Consider the following 21,528-nt stretch of genomic DNA (forward strand, 5'->3'; position numbering starts at 1 on the left):
CATAAAACTGGCGACGTAAAACACGCGATAAATCAGTGCGAGACAGTGCGAGAGTTGCGTCATTTTTTCCCACAAAGCATTACAATACATGGCACTTTACCCTTTCACCGAAGAGCAGTCTCAAACGCGGAAATAAACATACTTTGTATACGTTTTTTCCCCCGAGAAAATTTTGCTGTCTTGTATGGCATTCTGAAATTATTAATAGTTAATAGAATACTACATTAGTATATCACCCAAAAAATTCCAACACAAAAATTAACATCCGGGTATTTTACCCTGTCTCGCCTGAATCAAAAAGCAGTGCGAGCATGCTGAAATAAACCATTCATAAAATTGTCACAAAGCAAAGTCATGACAAAAAATATTCAAACGAAACTAAATATGACTCGTAGCACCGATACAGCTGAACGGGATTTGTATCAGTCGTCAAATAAAGCGAATGGAGGAATATGAAAACACAACAATCAAAAATCTCTTTCGTCCGATTACTTCCATTGAAAACCATGCAATAAAGCAACATGGCGACTACCTCCATAGACGACGAAAACATGCAAAATTTCGCCATAAAGTGACTATAAAATTGTTTTTAAACTGAGCGAGGGGTTTATTTTACGAACCGAAAGACTGTTAGAGATCGAGACAAAGAGACTGTCAATAAAACACCGGTTTTCTCGATAAAGCATCTTCAAGATTGCAAAAGAACGCTCATCTGTAAAATACAATATCACTCCTAGTCATAGTTCAGTTGAGATTGTAGTTTGATGTAAAAATAAAGCACAATTAAAAAAATTCACAGTCGCCTCGAGCAACATCGAACGCAATGAATAATGGAGAAAAACAGCGCCCTCCGATGACAATTACGTCATAGTTTTGAGACCAGCGTAAGTTCTCAGAAGCTGCTCGTTCACACCTTTTAACAATAGCGCTTCCTAAGCGTCCTAGTAGAGTGACTGTGGCAGCAGACAAGTAACTTGAGATTTGGGTTGGAGGAAATTGATGAATTTTAAGGTCACAAAGGTTAAAAATACTACTATTAGCACATATGCTTTTGCACTTGACAGATGTTCTATGAAAAACATAAGTCACATTTGGATGATTGTGTATAGAATAAATGCAATTTTCAGTTTAGTGTGCTTCTATTAAAGAGATGCTACTAATACTGTAAAATATTTTATTTTAGCTGGAATTAATTTTTGCTGAATAGACTTTTTGGGCGTTTTGCTTGGAATTTATTTTCACTGATTTTTCATGAGTTTAATGTGGAATATTAAAAGGAAAAAAAGTATATTCGCTGGATTTTATTTTCACGGAATCATCCCTTCAGCGAAAATAGCGAAAATAAATTCCAAGCGAAAATAAAGTATTCTACAGTATTTGCTGGATTTTATTTTCACTGAATCATTCCTTCAGCCAAAATTAATTCCAAGCGAAAATAAAGTATTTTACAGTAGGAGCAAATATGTCTACCGGTACTTATTTCACCATTCAGTTGTTATTATAATATTTGTGTGATTTATTTTGCTTATGTACACTTGGAATCTTTATGTACTCATTGTACATCTCTTGTCTGCCTGTCTTCCTGCCAGCCAGCATGCCTGCCAACCCCCAAGTATGTTTCATTAGAAATTAGATTTACCGATGCCAATATACGGTGTAGTAAATATAGCAACAATTCCACTAGACTAAATAATAATAATAATAATTGTATGCTTTATTATTCCATAATAAAATAATAAAGCATCTATTATATATTAATTTAGTGTATGTGTGTCAGTTTCCATAGTTACCTGTCACAAAGAGTGAAGTGGGTGAACAACGTCACAATGTATATCTCAATAAAAGACTCATGAAGGAAATCACACCACCATTCTAGTACATGTACATTGTATTAACAATGAATGGTCAGATCAACTAACTTGTAATTAAGAAGGTTTAGAAAATATTTGCACGCACAGTCAACGCTCATAGATATGAATAGTGCTCATTGTAGGCAGAAATTGTTGTATCAAAAAACTAAGAGGAAGCTTTAATCCTTGGAATGTAGCCTTCAACTAATACATGCTATAGCTTTTGTGTGCACTTTTCACTATAATATAGTAATATAATATATAACTCATTTTGCAATTTTTACTCACCGTACAACAGCATATAAATACAATAAAAAATCCTTCCAGCACTCCGGCATTTCCCACAATCCACGGAAGACGCAAGAAAAGAATAACTCCCAGAATATTTTGTAAACACGGTAAATATACACCCATAATAGTCCCCATTTTGGTAGCCTGAAAAAAAAAGGGGGGGGGTCAGATAAAAAAAAATTCAAATTGAAAATTATACCAAGCATCAAAAGCATTCAATTAAAAGTCTAAAAATAATCATATATTACAGGTCATCTTTTTATCTGAACTGTTGATGACAAAATCAATTGACATTCAATGAATAAGCTGTATAACAAGACTGCATTCTGAGATCAGTAAAGATTTCATGAATTTCATGACTTCATAGATTTGATGATTAAAGTTGGACGTGGCAAACACACTTTTTTTTCTGAGGATACAAACAGGATGGCAGTAATGCCACGATGGTCGGCTACGGCTACAGTCATTATCCTGACAGAGTACCATTTTCACTGTGCCATTGCTGACTTTTTAAATCAAAGTCAATGTTAAAGTCAAAGTCGCTGAAAACTTAAAACTTGTACTAAGTTGTATCACTCTTGGTGTAATAAAAGTTAGCATAATTGTACATTGTGAGTGTTAATTTCAGTTGGATATAATTATTCAAATTATTATGCAAATTGGTGTTTAAATATGGTTTAAATTTTTACATGATTTCAATTTGATGTATCTTGCACAAGAGTGAAACTAGAGCCAAGTGAAAAATTAATTCATTCACTGTATTTTCTTTTATTATTTGCAGCATTTCATAACTATAGAGAACAAGTAACGTCAATATTCTTAGACAGGGATTGCGTTAACCCCATATATTGCTTCCCGGACTCCAATAATTGAAGAGGGACCCAGTTTTTCAGGCAAGTTGGGGTCCAATCTCTAATAAAGTTAACCAGGGGCAAATTTCAATTTCTTAAAATTTTGTAAATGGGACTCATCTTGCTAAGACACTAGAGCAAACCCTGTTAGAATACGACAATTTAGATGCTTTTTTGCCTGAGGTAATTTCAAGGGGTCAGCAAGTCTGTTAAGCCAAATTACAATTGCAAACAACAACACACTTTGTCATTTCCACTTAAGTTATGTCTAGGATGGTTTCACAAAATGTTTATATAACTTAAGTATATCAGAATTTGTTTATATAAGACATCTTTGAAGGAAAGCAGCCATTGAGTTCTACTATGGAAATGTAATGAAATCACTTATTCTATACAGCAAACTCAACAATAGTAGTGTAGCAACCAGAGAAAAGTGTCTTTGATAAAATAAATTTCTGGCAAATAAATAATATTTAAAAAACATTTGTGAATAATGTAAAATCAACATAAAATTTTGTTATAAAAACAAAAATACTAAATAATACAGGTCAACAATATATCATACAGGGAATTATATATATATATATATCACTTTTTGTTGATTAATATGACCCCAGCAACCAGCAAATTAACTCCTGGATAGCAGAGAAAATTATTATGTGTACAAAGCATGAAGACAGCATACGATTGGTATTTGACAGTAAAAGCAATCACAAAAGCACTGAGGTTGGGAAGACATCTCTTTTTCTATGCTTAGTACATAAATCCCATTTGTTTAATTAGTTTACACTCAACTGGGCCCCTTCATTTTCTGTAAGAGAACAGTTCTATCCAATGGTATTGACCAGAGAACAGTTTATATATTCAGAAACCTACAACAAAAACAATGCAAACACACGATAAATTATCAGGAAAAAAAATCATGTATTTAACATTTTCAAATCAATGAATTGATCTCTGTGAGACAAATGAAAAAGTAATCTTAATTTGGCAGAGAGACCACCTTACTACAGTGAAAAAACATCAATATGTATGGAAAATTCAATGAGTGGCCATCGGCTTACAGCATGATCCATGTTGTTCGAGTTAGAAGATTATCATATAATTTCTATTATCCTGTAAACCAACGACCACAAGTTTGAGTTTGTGGCTTATACCATGATGAAATGATAATATGGAAAGATTCAGCAAGCAATTGCTTTGCTCACTGAAGTAAGAAAATGCGGTTAATTTTATACATAAATACAAAATATCTATTTTTTCCTCTATCATTTGTTCATTAAAACACAATGTATGGTATCGCCGTAATCCTCAATTTTTCATTGGCTATCCCGGCTGTCTTTGAACTCCTCATCAATTCCAGACGTGGTATAAGTTTGCAATAGTTTACTTGATATGTACAGATATGTAATAATAAATGCACATAAATACAATTTACACATCAGAAAAAGACAAAGATGTGTTGATTCACAGAAATGACACAGAATGATATAAAATATAACGTACCTTTTTTTGTTTTGTCTTTTTCTTAGAGGAAGGATCTTGTGTATCTTCATTGTCTGCAGGTCCTTGAGGTAAGGGATTGTAATTGACTAAACTACTAAGAAGTGTGGAAATCTTGGGACGTTGTATCATTTCATCCTACAGAATAAAACAAGTATACTAAAGTAACCATGACTACAATAACTGTCATTCATTTTTAGGCAATCATGTGTAAATGATATTTAATACAATGAGGTTATCATCGAATATCAATTGTTTGAAGAGCTGGTTGATATTGATGACATCATGGACTATTATCGTCTACTAACCAAAGATGAATGGATAATTCTAGCCAATAATGGTATTATTATCAATCAGTTTTATTAGTAAGTGATATCAGATGATGAACTTTTTATCACATGACCAATTTGACTTCCAAAAGGAAATTACAATTTTACATTACGACAAGGATGGTTTTCAATATTCAACAGAAATACCACCCTTCTTATTTATTCAGAATAGTTATTGCAATTGCATTGTGCAATAAAAACAATAATGCTCTATGATTTGTTTTTCTGCACAATGCATAAAATGTATCAGGGTAATAAACAACCAATATGATGCATTGTGGGTATTATTTTATCATGTATCAGGGTAGTGAACAACCAACTTGATGCATTGTGGGTATTATTTCATCATGTATCATGGTAGTAAACAACCAACAAGATGCACTGTGGGTATTATTTCATCATGTATCAGGGTAGTGAAAACCAACATGATGCATTGTGGGTATTATTTCATCATGTATCAGGGTAGTGAAGTATAGATATGATGCATTATGGTATTGTCATTTTGTAGTAGGGTAGAGAAAAAACAGCATGATGCATTGTGGGTATCATGACATCTTGTAACATTGAAATGAACTACTGAATCTTGTGCGTGCGTATTTATACATGTATGTTTGTAATTTGACTGGACTTATATTAGGTTACTAAAAGGTTACTAAAATATTTCAATTTTTGCTGAGAAGTTAAAGATACATTTGTCTTCACGGCAGCATCTGTTCTTGAAACTGAATACCCTGAATAAAATCAGTGAGCTCAAGACAAAGACATTACCTCATATAGTGCCAGGTTCTTTTCTTCAACAGGTGCTGCACTGACACCTTTCTCCACCTCATTCAGCTGCATGAAGGGAGAGGTCTCACTACACTCACGGCCATTCTCACCTAAAAAAACACATAAAAATATACTTTTAAAACAGAAGTTCTCATGTTCAATTTCGTCCATGTTTACCTAAAGACACTAAAATCAAATGCTTTAAAAATGTAATTGCAACAGATTGAGAATGAAACAAGTCATTGAAAATGTCCCTGTTAAATGTTTAAAAGTTCTCTTTGTGCTCGTCATATTAAAGAGGAGGGGTTGTCGCGAGCATGTCCTTGAAACTTGAGTTCCAAGTGGCGTATACAACAGATTGTGTTCCTTGTAGTAGTATATCATGGACATGTATCCTAACATGTATAATCTATGTACCAAGTTTGAATGAAAACTGACAAAGCATGTCCAAAATACAACATTTTCAAAAAACAAGATGGCTGCCAGTCCGCCATTTTAAATCGAATCGCTAAACCACTGTGTGTGCATATGTCCCACATAAAGTACTAGGCACATGCAAAGAATGAACAGAATCAGTCCAAGGGATTCTGAGATATGACTCCGGACGGACGCACAGACGCATGGACGGAGACCGAATTATAAGTCCCCATTTTTGGACTTCGTCCGAACGAGGACTAATAATACATTTTGTTTAAGCATATGTAGTAAAAACTACAGTTACAGCTCTGTAATTTCAGAGTTTAGTGATCCCTGACCAGATTATCTAAGTAACTTAATTTCCTGTAATTTCCCATCTTAGCATTCAATTATATGTGTACAACTGCAAGCAAAATTCACAGGGGAGAGTTTGCAATACCATGGCAATGTAGTAAAACGAACGTACATGTATTTGTTGGAGTTGTAAAATAACAATAATATTGCCAAAACGCAATACCACAAAATGCAAGTGTCCATTATCTACTTGTGAGGATGTCATTACCCATTACAGCACTGACGTTAGAGGGATATAATGACTATGGAATAACATTATGGTGGTATATATAACAAATTATAATGATTTACTGCGATGTGACACCCAAATTTTTATCATGATTAATGAAAATTACCTGTAACAAAGCTATGATATAAGTACAATCAGTACTGTTTTATGATGCCCACGACGGTAATTATTTGGCAGAGAGTAGAAAAACTAGGAAACTTAGTAGATATCATTTATATATGCATTTATAGATACTAGTTGATTAATAAAGTAACAGTTTTATTCCAAGTCGTCTTAGATATATTGTAGAAGGAGTACATAACATTCAGATACTAACTTGGGCCCAAATTTTCAGTCTCTGCTAACTCATCGCCATTGCCAACGGTGAATTAGGCGATATGTTAGTCTGACAGAATGGATACATACAAAGGTTAAACAAACATCTACTGTGTGTCAACTAAAGAGTGGGTTTCACTTCTCTAAATCCAAGTCGGAATTGGCACTGTATCATTTGATATACTGTAAAATACTTTATTTTAGCTGGAATTAATTTTTGCTGAAAATACTTTCTGGGTGATTTGTATGGAATTTTTGATAAGTTGAATGTAAAATATAGGAAAAAGGTATATTCACTGGATGTTATTTTCATTGAATCATTCCTTCAGCGAAAATAGTAAAAATTAATTCCAAGCGAAAATAAAGTATTTTACAGTATATTGTTTGCAAATGCGACCCATATTTCCTAATTATTTGTTAATGTGTGACCCATAACTGGTTTCCGAACATGGTTGATTTCACTATTTTTACATACATGACGTACTGCATGATGTCGTCATGACATCATATCAGATCCCTTCAACTTCTAACACCATCACAGAAATAGGTAGTTAACTTGATATGTAAAAATAGATTTGTTTATGATTACTGAAACTACACATCCTGAACAAAACAGGAAATGTGCAGAACACACACACATCCTGTTTCTTTTTGTATCTCATCACCAATTGATTGTATCAAAATATATTTTGAATTTCAAACTAACCTATTTTGCTCGGTAGATCGTATGATATCTATACTACATAAATCATAAAATAATTAGAGTACATTCACACTGCGCTATTTTCAATCAAGATATGGTTCTACAATGTACACTGTTGTAAATGTACAGAAACATTAGTAATTTGACGTTCCTACTCACATTGTTTAGTAAGTTATTATTTTGGATGTTGATAACAGATTTCTGATCACTGACGATACCCCAGATCGTTCGTTCCAGTGTTAATGCTATTGCCCGCATGATACCTATACCATTGGGACGAATGTTCTGGGGTACAGAGAGTAATAAATACCTTATTCTTTGCTTCATTTTCATTTTGATCATTTAGACGACTATAAATATGCAAATTGAATCAAAAAAATATGTGAAAGATTGCGTTATTGACAAAAACAAGATTTGAAAACATGTTTTATTAGTCAATTTGTGTTATTTAAATGCAATACTCCCTTTTACGATACTTATTCAGTATTAACAATTGTCCAAGTTATTATTAATCGAGCGCATCAGGTCTGCAGATGGAAATTTAACTACATGTAGACTCTCATCTGGATCATTATATCGATAGTGAGACATGCATTCCATTGACCTAGGTGGTAAATCTAATCTAATGTATTCCATAGTTATCAGCTATGTATAAAAAATTCCTTGCATCAACAATTGATACAATATACATGTACATGCATATATAATTTTAACACTTTGAGTGTCCAAAATTCAGAGCAAATATTTTCACATTTTCATATTTTTTGAGACAAACTATTCATAATATCAACACATATCTTTTAATATTTGGCAGTTACATGTACTTGGTCAGATAAACAACAGTTTAGGTGTACGTTGTTCAAATTCAATGTTTGCCATTACCATACTCGACCACGTTAGCGCCCATGTCCGGTCAAGCACCCACCCCCAACTTTTGCACAACTTTTATATTTGGCATCACATTTGGCAAAGCGTCCACCTCTTAAATATGCCACTAATTTAAAACCTTGGTCTTTGATCATTACTTAACGAATACTGGTGATCGTTTTTATATGATACAGCGTGGATATCCACCACCATGAATAAAATGCGGTAAATATTTAATTTTTTTCCCAAATAGCCTAGAAGTATGTGTGTTTTATCATTACAGGGCGGTGGTTGTCTTGCAGCACAAGTTCAAATATCATGTAAAAAAACAATTGTGTATGTTGCTGTGAGTCCCATATCAAATATGATGCCACACAGCGACCATCACCCTTTAACCTTGATTTCTATTAAATACATTGAAAGAACTGTAATATGTAAAGTATTAACTATAATATTTTAATCAAATCTTTTCTCCTTTTTATATTATATTATGCAACGGTCTGGTAAATGTACAATAATCACTCCAGTGAACAGAATCTCAGAAACTCAACTTTACGCGAACGACAATGTTTTTAAATTTTTAATGTAAAATGATACAACGTGCTTGGCTGGTCATCATACTAAATATTACATTTCAAGAGTTATAAACAGATGCTGCCGCCACAGATGAATAATTTCTTAGCATATCAAATACTTATTACAACATAAATTGGACTGCAGGTACAGATGTTTACTTATTAATGTATGGAATGCATTGATGAATTAAAATTTCATTTTAAATACACTGAAGATTGAATTAATTAAAATTGGGATTAAATTGGTATGTCTGTATGGATACAGTAGAGCTGATTTAAGCCATGATTGTCAATTATTACGATTCCCAATGCTACGATACATTTAATAATGGAATACAAATACATATTGATTTATGCTTTCATATTAAACTCATGTCTGTTTTATTGTGAATAAAAAATTCATGTTTCAATGAAAATATTTTATTATTGTCATTTTTAAACCAACTCAAATGGTGTACTATTTCTAGCATACTGTGCAAATAAACTTATGGTTTATACATACGTTGTACAATATACGGTAATATCCAGTTTAGAGTCAGTTATTATATATTACTGGTAGTGTATATGTAATCAAGCAGCTTGTACAAACTGCCATTCAGAAAATGGTTACATGAACTTCTACAGGCTCAACTTAGCGGAAATAAACTACATGTATCTGAAAGCAGGTATGAGATTTCACATGACAGGTCTGTACAGCACTTATAAAAGGCAAGGTTTTATTTTTGCTCACTGCACTGATAGCTACAATGACTGTCACACAGACAAATTGAAACTCGGTAAATATGACATTTAGTTCAAAGAACTACATGTAAGGACGTTTTCTTTGCAAGCCAATGAATATCCATGCAACATACCAAATCAGCTAAAATTACACACGATTTTAAATCTGTGAAACCTGTGATCTGCACACGACACCAAAAAACTTCTCTTACAATACACACCCAATACCTGTAAACATGTTTTCAAACTCAAGTTAATTCCGGAATCCTGTTCACGCTAATCAAAAAGCAATTACCATCCAATCATTCATACAACCAGATTCCTGAGATTTAATCTTATTTTTAGGCATTCTGAAATAATCACAACTTAATATCTGATTTACATTTTGATTATATACATTGTGCCCCAGGGACCTTGACATTATCAAAAGTGTGAGTTTTAGTATTTGATTCTTCGTCCAACCAATTATTGCCTTACAGGTAACTATGGTTTATAATTTTTCAAAAAGTCACTATACTATACTATCCTGAGGCAGCACTTGATGGTATGTACATGTAAAAGCATACGTCCATCCCAAATCATGTATGTACACTGGAATATACATCAATGATTGCATAATCTGCATGTGCAGTGAAAAGGTCACTTGAATATAAAAGCCTAAAATGTATTTGACTCTCAGGCGATGTCAGCAGAAATTCCTCATTTTCCCCATCAGTCATCTAATCACTAGCACAGCACATTTTATCCAAATGCTTTGACACGTGTTTACATACCCTACTGCTAAGTGAAGGCAATTTTGACAGATTTAGAATTCAGGGTTTAACCTGTATTTGCTAGTCAACTAGTGAATACACTTATCATGGTAGCTGTTACCATGGTGATCGCAAACTGCAAATTGATTTTACAAGACATTTTCAAATTCCAGGACAAGAATATAGCAATCCAATGATACTACATGTACATGTACGTTAAATTTCTCACAATATTTGACTACAAAATGCCTGAAGTGAAGGGAATATTTTATTTATAAAGCTTTAGATAAATAAGTTCTACTTATATTTTGTATTAAACAACAACAAACAAACAGATGAGGTGATCAGTTTTTTAATTTACTGATTTCATGACTTATCACAGCTTTTGATAGCATTACATTTAGAGTGGGGGCACAAGGTTTCAGCAGAGTATGAAAGGGTGGGTGTTTCATACAATGTACTATCTGAGGCAGCATGCATTCAAGACCTGAAAAGAATGTTTGCCAGATGTTTCTTTTCTGTCCAATAACACTGTACAAGTTATTTCATTCAATTATAAATATCCCTGAGGACTAGGAAGTACAGTAAATGTCAAAACCAATTTCTATCAAGTACCTTTACATGGAACACCACATCTATCATCATCACCATATCACTATGGAAAGTAGGTACTGCAGAGGAGCCAAGTTAGTTGTTTTGAACTGGATCTTATCTACAATATCGACTTCCAAACCAAATTTACCCAGTAAATGCAATCATTATGTTTTGCTGGGTAAATCATTGAGCTTGTGAAAAAAAAATTTAGGCCACAACTCATATCACATACACGATACATAAAAATACCCATATAGCCTGTGGAAGGGTACAGGTATACAATTTTTGCACATTTTTATAGGGGAGGTATCCATTTAACCTGTCTGGAAAGGTAAATCCCTATCTATTTTTACATGTACGTGTAACAAGCTTTCTATCAAACACACACTGATTTTCTGATGTCTTGGAGTGAAATACAATTTCCTGGGAAATAAATTAAATGGCTTATGATATCGAATAACGCTTTCAAGACTTGGACTGCAAAGGACAGTGTTTCTGCTGCGTAACAAACAATGCAGGGACCTATTTCAATTTTACAAAAAAGCTTTCTCACACTATTAAGACATAGAAAAACAATTTGTCCCATTGTGACAATGTTACCAAAATGATTATATATGCGTTGTGCATGCAACAGATTTCAGTGTCAATTAGGTTGTAAGTGCTGAATTCAGACGAAACTCGTCATGCCAGGACATCAAATGGATGCTTGAAATACTCTGTGTGAAACGCCAGATGCTATTTACTCATTACTACATTATACTTGTATTTTTAGTCTTTTTTAATAGCTTTTATATACTCCATACATACACTAAATATTATGGTAACTACGTACGATGAGCAATAAAAATTTTCAAGACACCCAGCGCATAACAAGTCGGTCAGTGCAGTTAATGTGCGCTTTTAGCAAGATATTCTATTCACATACACTCACTCTATACCTTTAATACACTGTTCATACAGTATAGATGCATGATATTTTTATACAAGACATAAGAAATGACTACAATATCCAGTGTTGTATTTTGAGCTTTAAACATTGATTATCAACAAACTGAATAGTATTTGTACAGAACCAACAACTTCATTTTTTATAGCATGTCTGAGTAGACAGTGTAATGCAGCAAGCCGTAAAGTGGAAATGAAGGAAAGCATTGTGTACAACAATATAGCACTGTGTACTGGGATGGGCATTATTATTTAGAGAGAACAGTGTGGTTCCTGTCCTGAATAAGTCTGCATATTTTGTCTTTAGACTACATGTACTTTTTTTGTAAGAGACTACATGTAACTGAACATAAAATTGGATTACTACTGAGAATAAATAAAATCATAAAATAATGCTATTACCTACATGTAGAGGTTGCTGAGATGGCAAGAGGTGTTAAAGACAAGGATAGGGGTGAGACCCAGATTAAATTGTCCATGTAACTTCTATGACTAAATATTTAACAAATATGTTTATGGTTAGACTTGCATACAGTCCCTTGTTTGTTTTTTTGTATGGTAACCTGATTTTCGCGGAAACTTGGCTTATGCCATTTACACTAACACAACATTTTATTTTATTGAGGAAACAGAAACAACAAATAAACAAAGAACTGTATGCAAGTCTAGCTTATGGTTTAAATTTCTACGAAAAATAAAAGACAAATTAAAAGTGCACACACTACAGACATTAGGATCACCACGTGGTAAAGATAATAAAACAGGTGGGACAATAACTACCATAAACTTATTTAGATAGCATTTTTGCTAAAAAAAGTTTTTCTCGAGTAATTCTAACTTTTAGGAAATTGCCACAGCCCACTTTCAGAATCCACCTTGACGTTAATGTTAATTAACAATCAAAGAAAGCTTAGAAAGAACTCCCATGTGCTGAGAGTATTGGAGACACATTAAATATAATTCGAAATTACTTCGCTGAAAAAACTAATGAGGTCTGCGCAATGCAACAGAAAATCTATATACCAAGTCTAAATGTGATTAGAACCAAAAAATTATGAATTATTATGCTAATTAGGGAATTAATATGAACAGATTTTTACCCCAAACTAATTAGATTTGTACATTGTCAGAGAGCATCTTTGTACTAAGTTTCATTGAAATGGAATAATTAGTACTTTAGATATCAGTGTGAAAGCTTAAAATTGGTTAATTATGCAAATTAGGTAATTAATATGTACAGATTTTAACCCACAATTATCCAGGTCTATGAACATTCATTGATATGTGATGATTAGTACCTGAGATATCAGTGTGAAAGTTGGAAATTGGTTAATTATGCAAATTAGGTGATTAATATGCACAAATATTTACCGAAAACTAATTGGGTCTCTGCATAATTCTAGATTCATTGAAATGTGGATTAGTACTTTAGATATCAGTAGAAAAGCTGAAAAACTATATGTATTTGTATTTATATGTACTGATATTACCATAAAACTATCAGGTCTGTGCAGTGTCATATGACATCTATGTACCAAGTTTCATTGAAATGTGATGATTAGTACTTGAGATATCAGTGGAAAAAACGAAAATTGACTAATCATTATGCAAATTAGGTAATTAGTATCCACGGATTATTACCAAAAACTGATCAAATCTGCGCATATGTTCAGAGCATCTATGTACCAAGTTTCATCAAAAACCGATGTATGGTTCTTGAGAGAGCAGTGGAACAGTCGGACACACACCCACACCCACACACACCCACACACACACACACTAACTGCAAAGACTCCCATTATGTGCTTCGCACATGGGAGTCAATAATGTCAGAGGTTTTTTTTACCATTTTTCTGCCACAAATGCACTCTATTAACATCTTAAATCCAACAATCATCCTATCATTGACCATTGCAATAATTTAACCTCTTGAAAAAATTTTTTTTTATTTTTTCTCTTAACATTTCAGCCACCTCCAAATTTTTATTTTTCATGGTCTGATTAATAGAAGAATTACAGTACTTGCTATTTTTAGCTACATACTGAACGCCCAGTGCAGTGCTCATCGTGGCCCTTACAAGCATTAAAAACTATTTGCATGAATAAATAGGCAAGCTAGATGAATCAACATCCCATCCATAACTTTTAACGTGAATGTCTGTTTTTGTTTGTTTTTTTAACTGGCTAGCTGAAAGATATTAAAAAAATGCCTAGAAGAGTGTAATGTGGAGGAGTGAACCCACCTTAATGGGTGGGTGGGGTTGAGGTGAATGGTGTTGGGTTGCTGGTAGAGTCAATGACATAAGGTATGGATTGATGGGGACCTAAAACCAGTTGAATTAGAGGATATTCATTTGAGTTAGGGTTGCTGGCTGGATGACTGTAATTATTATACATTTATGTGTTGGTGGGTACCTAGAACCAGAAATTCAAATCATAACACATGCTCAGATAAAACATTAATCCAATAAAAGAACCCCAGATTCCAATGCAAGTATTCTCTCCGGAATCCATTACTGCTTTTCATAGTTTCCTGCTGATTTCATTCTACAAATGTCACTGTGGACAGTTTTAGACAGGTGTCACTCAAAAATACACACTCAATCATTCCTATTCCTGACAATGACAGGTTAATTAATCTCTCCTAGTATAAAGAATATACAGAGCACAAAAGTAAGAGGCATTATTATACATCTGGCAGAAATAACAGAATTCCATAAAACTCTCCTACAGATTTGAACACTGGGTACGCAACAACAAACTATCACATGATAGACTCGTCATTGAACATTAATAATCACACAGGTACAAATCTAGTTCCCTGTTTTTGGGGGTTATTATATAATTTCTCGCTTGACTGTAAGTACAAGCAGGAATAAGGTTATCATGAGAATACTGCAAAGTATGCACTCAGGCATCATGGGATTGCAAACAATTCATTTAAAGATATGAGCGCTGTAGCTCTCACAGAGCATTGACGCAAGAGAAGAGGTAGTTCAACCACTACTGTTCATGATAAGGGTCATTGAGTTCTGTATGTAGTTATGTTAGATTGAACTAGACTTGCACTCAGAGGAGACACCAACCTGTCCTAGATTTGTTCAATATTTATATCCGCACCCCACAATGTATCTGGCCACAAGATCATAAGAGCGTAATGTCTTCCATTTCAATGAATTCTGGAAATCACAGTAGAACATTTAAAACTCTTACAATGTACATCATGGATGAAGTCCAAGACACAATAAACCAAGAAGTGATTGTAGACTAACACGGTGTACGGAAATTTCAGCAGACATAAGATGATCATTTCCTTTACTTGACACGTTGCATATCTGAAAAGCATGGCATATCTATTATTTGAGAACTAACCAAGAAACTTGTTTGCACAGTAAGCATTTTTTTTATCAACTAATATTATGATGGTACATATTTATTATCAATTAATAGTTTGTTTATAATATGAATTATTATGTATATTATTATCTCTATATATTATTAGTAGTACATGATTTGTACTGCAGTTTATTTTATTGCACTGACAAATAAAATCAACATCTTCTTCACGATTACAGATATGCAAATGAGCAAAAGAAAAACATCCCACCTGCATTTTTGGTGTTCCTATAGAATTTCATGGGATATCCATATACGTACGAGTGAAATACTTTCTAATGAATATTAAACACATCGATCGGAGTATGCACCAAATTGTTGGAACATGAGTTTGCGATTAGTTATGACAAATGTGATCGACCTGTATATTCACTGGTGATATGCAAATTATTAGTATGTTATTTAACAACTGATATGCAGAACACATGCTGTATTTTCACTTGTTTCACTCTTGTTTGCTGTACAAACTCAATCGATGTGTTGTGAAACATGTGCATAAAGTCTACCTTTTGTATATGGCTGAAAATTAAATGAAGACAAAGGGCTGAAAATACTGGCCAAAAGTTTCAAAACCTTCATCGACACAGATGGCCACAATATGGAATAAATCTGCTGGTTGAATTTGTGAATTTTCAAGTGTTATTAAATCAGCATCTAGTTTAGAACAGGACTGTATTCTAACGATACAGAGGCCTATATTAAATTTAACAATATTTTTAACTTGATTGAGAAATATACCACATATAATTACGCATTTGGCTCTACTTTCTGAAATAAAAATTTGTGGTATAGTCGATGTCAGATGCATAATTAGTCTAGAGTTCAACTCAATCTGAGGATGGGAATAAAAAAACAAGCAGCCTCTCGGCTGAGATAGCTCCGCTGTTAGCAATGCACATTTCAATTAAAGAACAGAAGATATCATTAGAAAATGAACAATATGCATAGTATCAATGCAATGGAACTTGCTGTTATCAACAAGAATTCAAAAATATAATTTTTAACCATAAATGATTGTGGTTTTTAACAAGAAGAAAATATCACTTTTACCAAAAATGACAAAAATATTCATCAAAACAAGTCATTGTCAATGACACGTCCCCGTTCCGTTCATATTTGAGTGACATATACATTCAAAGCAGATCATGACCGAAATGCACCTGCATATGTACAACACATTGTGCTAAATCTGAACAAAATCCATCCATGCATGACTGAGATCCGGTTCTGGAATTGTGAAAATACGTGAATTTGATGCATTTTCGGCCTTAAAATGGCCATCATTCCACTATTGTTAAGCAGATCATGAAACAAATGCACATCTCTATTTGTGACATGATGTACCATGTGTGTGTGAAGTTTGAACTTGATCAATCCAGACATGTCTTGGATACAGATCCAGAACTGAATTCTTTAACAAAATGGCCGCCAGTCGACCATTTCGAACTTGATCCGAAAAAAAAAAAGACGTGCATCAAGGTCCTATTATGTTTAATGTATGTACCAAATTTGAACAAAATCCATCCATGCATAACTGAGATACGGGTCCGGAATAGTGAAAATGTGCGATTTCAATGCATTTTCGGTCTTAAAGCGGCCCCCATTTGGCTATCGTTAATGAGATCATGAAACAAATGCACATACATATTTGTGACATGATGTACCTTGTGTGTGTGAAGTTTGAACTTGATCAATCCAGACATGTCTCGGATACGGATCCAGAACTGAATTCTTTAAAACAAAATGGCCGCCAGTCGGCCATTTCGAACTTGATCCGAAAAAAAAAATTACGTGCATCAAGGTCCTATTATGTTTAATGTATGTACCAAATTTGAATGAAATCCGTCCATGCATAACTGAGATCCGGGTCCGGAATGGTGAAAATGTGCAATTTCAATGCATTTTCGGCCTTAAAGCGGCCGCCATTTGGCTATCGTTAATGAGATCATGAAATAAATGCACATACATATTTGTGACATGATGTACCTTGTGTGTGTGAAGTTTGAACTCGATCAATCCAAGCATGTCTCAGATACGGATCCAGAACTGAATTCTTTAAAACAAAATGGCCGCCAGTCGGCCATTTCGAACCCGATCCAAAAAAAAAAATGACGTGCATCAAGGTCCTATTATGTTTAATGTATGTACCAAATTTGAACAAAATCCGTCCATGCATAACTGAGATCCGGGTCCGGAATGGTGAAAATGTGCGATTTTGATGCATTTTCGGCCTTAAAATGGTCGCTATTCGGCTATCGTTAATCAGATCATGAAAAAAATGCATGTGCATATGTCCCATATAATGTGTGATGTATGAGTGAAGTTTGAACTTAATCGGTCCATGCATGTTCGAGATACAGGTGATCACGGACGCACAGACGCACACAGGGCAAAACACTGCGTCCGAACGGGGACTAATTAGAGAATTGAAGATATCATCATGAAATGAACAAATTTGAGAGTGGTCCATATGTAGTATCTATATATGTAATATCAAAGCAATTGGACTTGTCGTTTTTAACAAGAAGTCGAAAATATCACTTTTTACCAAAAATGACAAAAATATTTACCAAAATTAGAGAATTAAAGATATCATTACAAAATGAACAAATCTGAGAGAGGTCCTCATGTAGTACCTATATATGTAATATCAAAGCAATTGGACTTGCGATTTTTAACAAGTTGAAAATATCACTTTTTACCAAAAATGACAAAAATATTCACCAAAATTAGAGAATTGAAGATATGATCATGAAATTAACAATCCTGAGAGAGGTCTACCCAAGGTACATATTCACCAAGTATCAAACATTCAGGCTTGTAGTTTTCAAGAAGAAGTCGAAAAAGTAAAACATTGACACGGACGCCGGACACCAGACGACGACGGACAGACGCCGGACAATCACTCATATGATAAGCTCCACTCGACAAAGTCGACAGCGGAGCTAAAATAGGATTCACACGTCACATGTGAGTGTTACAGACTTGATAGAAAAGACCAAAATCAGTGGTAGAGACTCATCGATTCACTAGCATATGTATTCGGGAAACCTAAGATTATATGGACTTTAGGGCCCACAAGTGATTAGCTGAAACAACGCATAGTGCATTAAAATTATGATAGAAAGATGGTTATATAGACACAGCCTCTCACAGGGTCCCAAATATGGAATATGTTTCTGTGACAAAATTCACCATGCACACATGCCAGAGTGATGTAAAATTTTCAGAACTGTTGCCTAGCCCATCAATATTATGTTTTTTTTTTTAAAGAGTTGTGTATAATTACAGGTAGCTCAATTAAAACCTTACTTCCCTTCACACATTACCTAACAGCTTATCAAATACTCACCGTTGACTTCAGCGTACATGGACTTATAGATTTGCTTATAGATTTTATGTGGTAAACTCCCATACATGATGTCAAATCTGAGTGCTGGTGTCTGGTTAACATATACATACAAATAGCTAGCATCAAAACAACAGTATTTTTCTCACCATCAACTTCATCATTTCCAACAACTCCAGGGCAGTGTACACAAATCATGAGGCTGACGTCCTTCATTTACGTATCAATACACAACAAGTGTTTTATTTTTAGATCATGTTGTCAGTACAACTATTTATATCAGGTCTTACAATGGTAAGCTTCAAAAAATATGCTGAAAAAATACATTATTGATATCTGCTGGGTGAGTAAGCGAGCTTGATTCAATGTTTAATTTAATCACTTACAAATATGCATGCACATGTAAGATACAATGACGATATTTCTTCAATGCAAGCATATACTGTTAATTATTCTTATTAACTATATTCGCAGCTTTTTATTTTAACTAATTTTGCAGATACGTAAAATTCATTAAATTAAATCCACTTGAACATGTAAAAATAATACTAAGGCTCACTGTTTCTCTGTCAATTTTGTGAACTTAAAACCCAGTGAAATGGCTGAAAGCATCATAATAGTGAAATTAAATACTGGTACTCGTGAAAATCAATGGTTTTATAGTGGAAATAAGACCACTCCATGGAAAAATTAGCATATTTGGCAGGTGATAATAACTGAGCATAAGCATACCATTTATAACCTCATTATAACCAAGGGGTGTAAGGGGTGACAAAGAGCCATGTTTTTTTAAGAACACCTAAATAGTGTGATAATTCTGAAAACATAATACCCTGATTGTCACTACATTGCGTTATTTAATGCCTTCCACATGGATTTTGGGTTTTATTTGTGTAAAGTACATAGGTGAACATGGTAAATAGATAGCTAGGCAATAATGCAAGAATACTTTCTTATGTGACTTATTTAATCAGCTGTAATACCCAAGAGTCTGTATCCTAGCAACAAGCTCATCATCAATTTTTAGATGATGGTAGGACATTATTTATACTGCTTGGTTATCACGAGAGATACCTTTGCTCTGATGTTAAATAGGTTTCTGCATGTAAATTATTGGAATATGCATAATATTATATAATATTTATATTTATTTAGAAATTGAGAAGCATTTGTAAACGCAGGTATTGTGCAAAGAGGGAAACAGGGCACTGGGATCTTGCTGTAAATGAAAGACTGATTTTTCCTGGATTACTGAATTGACCATTATTAAAAGTGAATGGAGTGTGTGAGTAAGTGTTAGTTTTGGTGGGATTTTTACCCAACTATCTTTATGGCCCTAAATATTACTTTGGTCATTTTTACATTGAGGTTGCCAGTATGAATGTTTTCACCAGGGCATCTGTATTTTTAAACATGTGAGCTCTTAATACAGTATATAAACTAGTAACATTGTGTACATGTATAGTCTTCTGCAAATTCAGTCTACATTGCATTTGAAAACACATCACCCATCTACAGAAAAGTTGAAAGTCATCCACCAATAACAAATAAATTAACATATACTCATTGTATATTTTTATGCTGGTACGTTCCACCTTTAAAAAGTCACATGACAGCAGAGCTTGAACTTCACCGAGGCATTATAAGGCAATTGCCTCCATGCCAATGGAGTTTGCCTTTCTAGTGCCCCCACAAAATATGGTAGTTTTTACTCTATATACAAATCTTATAAGCCAAGTCAATTTTATCAAACTTGAAAATGGGACAGGGTGCCCTCTAAAATCTCAAGTTCAAGTTCATAACAGAATTAATGGAGCTCAAGTATTAGCTATATATAATCAATATCCATCATTTTGATGTCATTGAGTTTTCTCAGTATTGCATTATGAAATGATTAAGTCTTTTAATATAAAATTAACTTATCATAAAAATACATTTATATGTACTGTATTTATTACACTAATAATCAATGACCCACAGTAGCGTACCATTTTTGACGAGTCGTCAATTCTATGCGAGATAGTGTGTGTGATTCTACACTAGAATTGACTCAGAATTCAGTATAGCACACAGTAGGTTGTTCATTATTGTTATTATGACATTCTATGAGCCTGTGTTAGGTGTTCAATTCATAGAGGTGTTACCTATTTCAGCTTGTCTTATGCACAACACCGAACTGGTGCGTTGGCTGGTGCGTTGGCTGGTGCATAGCATAGAAAGCGTGAATGCACATATTACTCTATGCTGTAACATGTAGATGTTACAATGAATCATTCATAAATGAATGTTTAAATTTGATACACGCTTCATGCAAATCACTTTGTTCGAGTTTGTTTGTATTAATATGCTTTTACTTTTACATCATACATCACACAACACCAGAATATAGATCTAATAGTCTAAACATGGTTATAATAGCTAAGTGCAAATAAACCAAAAATTACATTTATTGTATAGCAAATATGGCACCATATTTTCTATATTAAAAGCACATCTCCAATAGAAGATCATATAAAAATCCCATTTATTGCATACTGAGTTATTAAAATATTATTAATTTTGATTACAGAAATAATACTTTAATTTATATGTATGCACTACTAATAGAGCAAATATGGTGCACTTGGTTTTCCAATGTTGGGACTCCCTCAAGGTATAATAGCATGCATTAAACCCAAAAGTTTAAAGAATAGTCGCGAATGATATGTTCAACATAGCAC

General features: G+C 33.7%; 1 protein-coding gene across 3 annotated transcripts in view; it reads right to left on the reverse strand.

Annotated features, from left to right (window-relative positions):
• The window catches only part of LOC100376524 (solute carrier family 12 member 4-like), a 67,644-nt gene that overhangs the window by 34,340 nt on the left and 11,776 nt on the right, over window positions 1-21,528 (reverse strand). For 2 of the 3 annotated variants that reach the window (XM_085500345.1, XM_085500344.1), the window contains 3 exons: window positions 5,593-5,702; window positions 4,499-4,633; window positions 2,139-2,285 (listed from right to left, as the gene is read on the reverse strand). In XM_085500345.1, the coding sequence (XP_085356471.1) occupies window positions 2,139-2,285; window positions 4,499-4,633; window positions 5,593-5,702 (392 nt within the window). Of the gene's footprint in view, window positions 1-2,138; window positions 2,286-4,498; window positions 4,634-5,592; window positions 5,703-18,957; window positions 19,037-21,528 lie in introns of those variants that run through there. The other variant, XM_085500346.1, reaches the window with a different exon arrangement.

The sequence above is a fragment of the Saccoglossus kowalevskii genome, chromosome 6, assembly GCF_978046115.1.
Source record: "Saccoglossus kowalevskii chromosome 6, keSacKowa6.1, whole genome shotgun sequence".
In the NCBI taxonomy this organism is placed as follows: domain Eukaryota; kingdom Metazoa; phylum Hemichordata; class Enteropneusta; family Harrimaniidae; genus Saccoglossus; species Saccoglossus kowalevskii.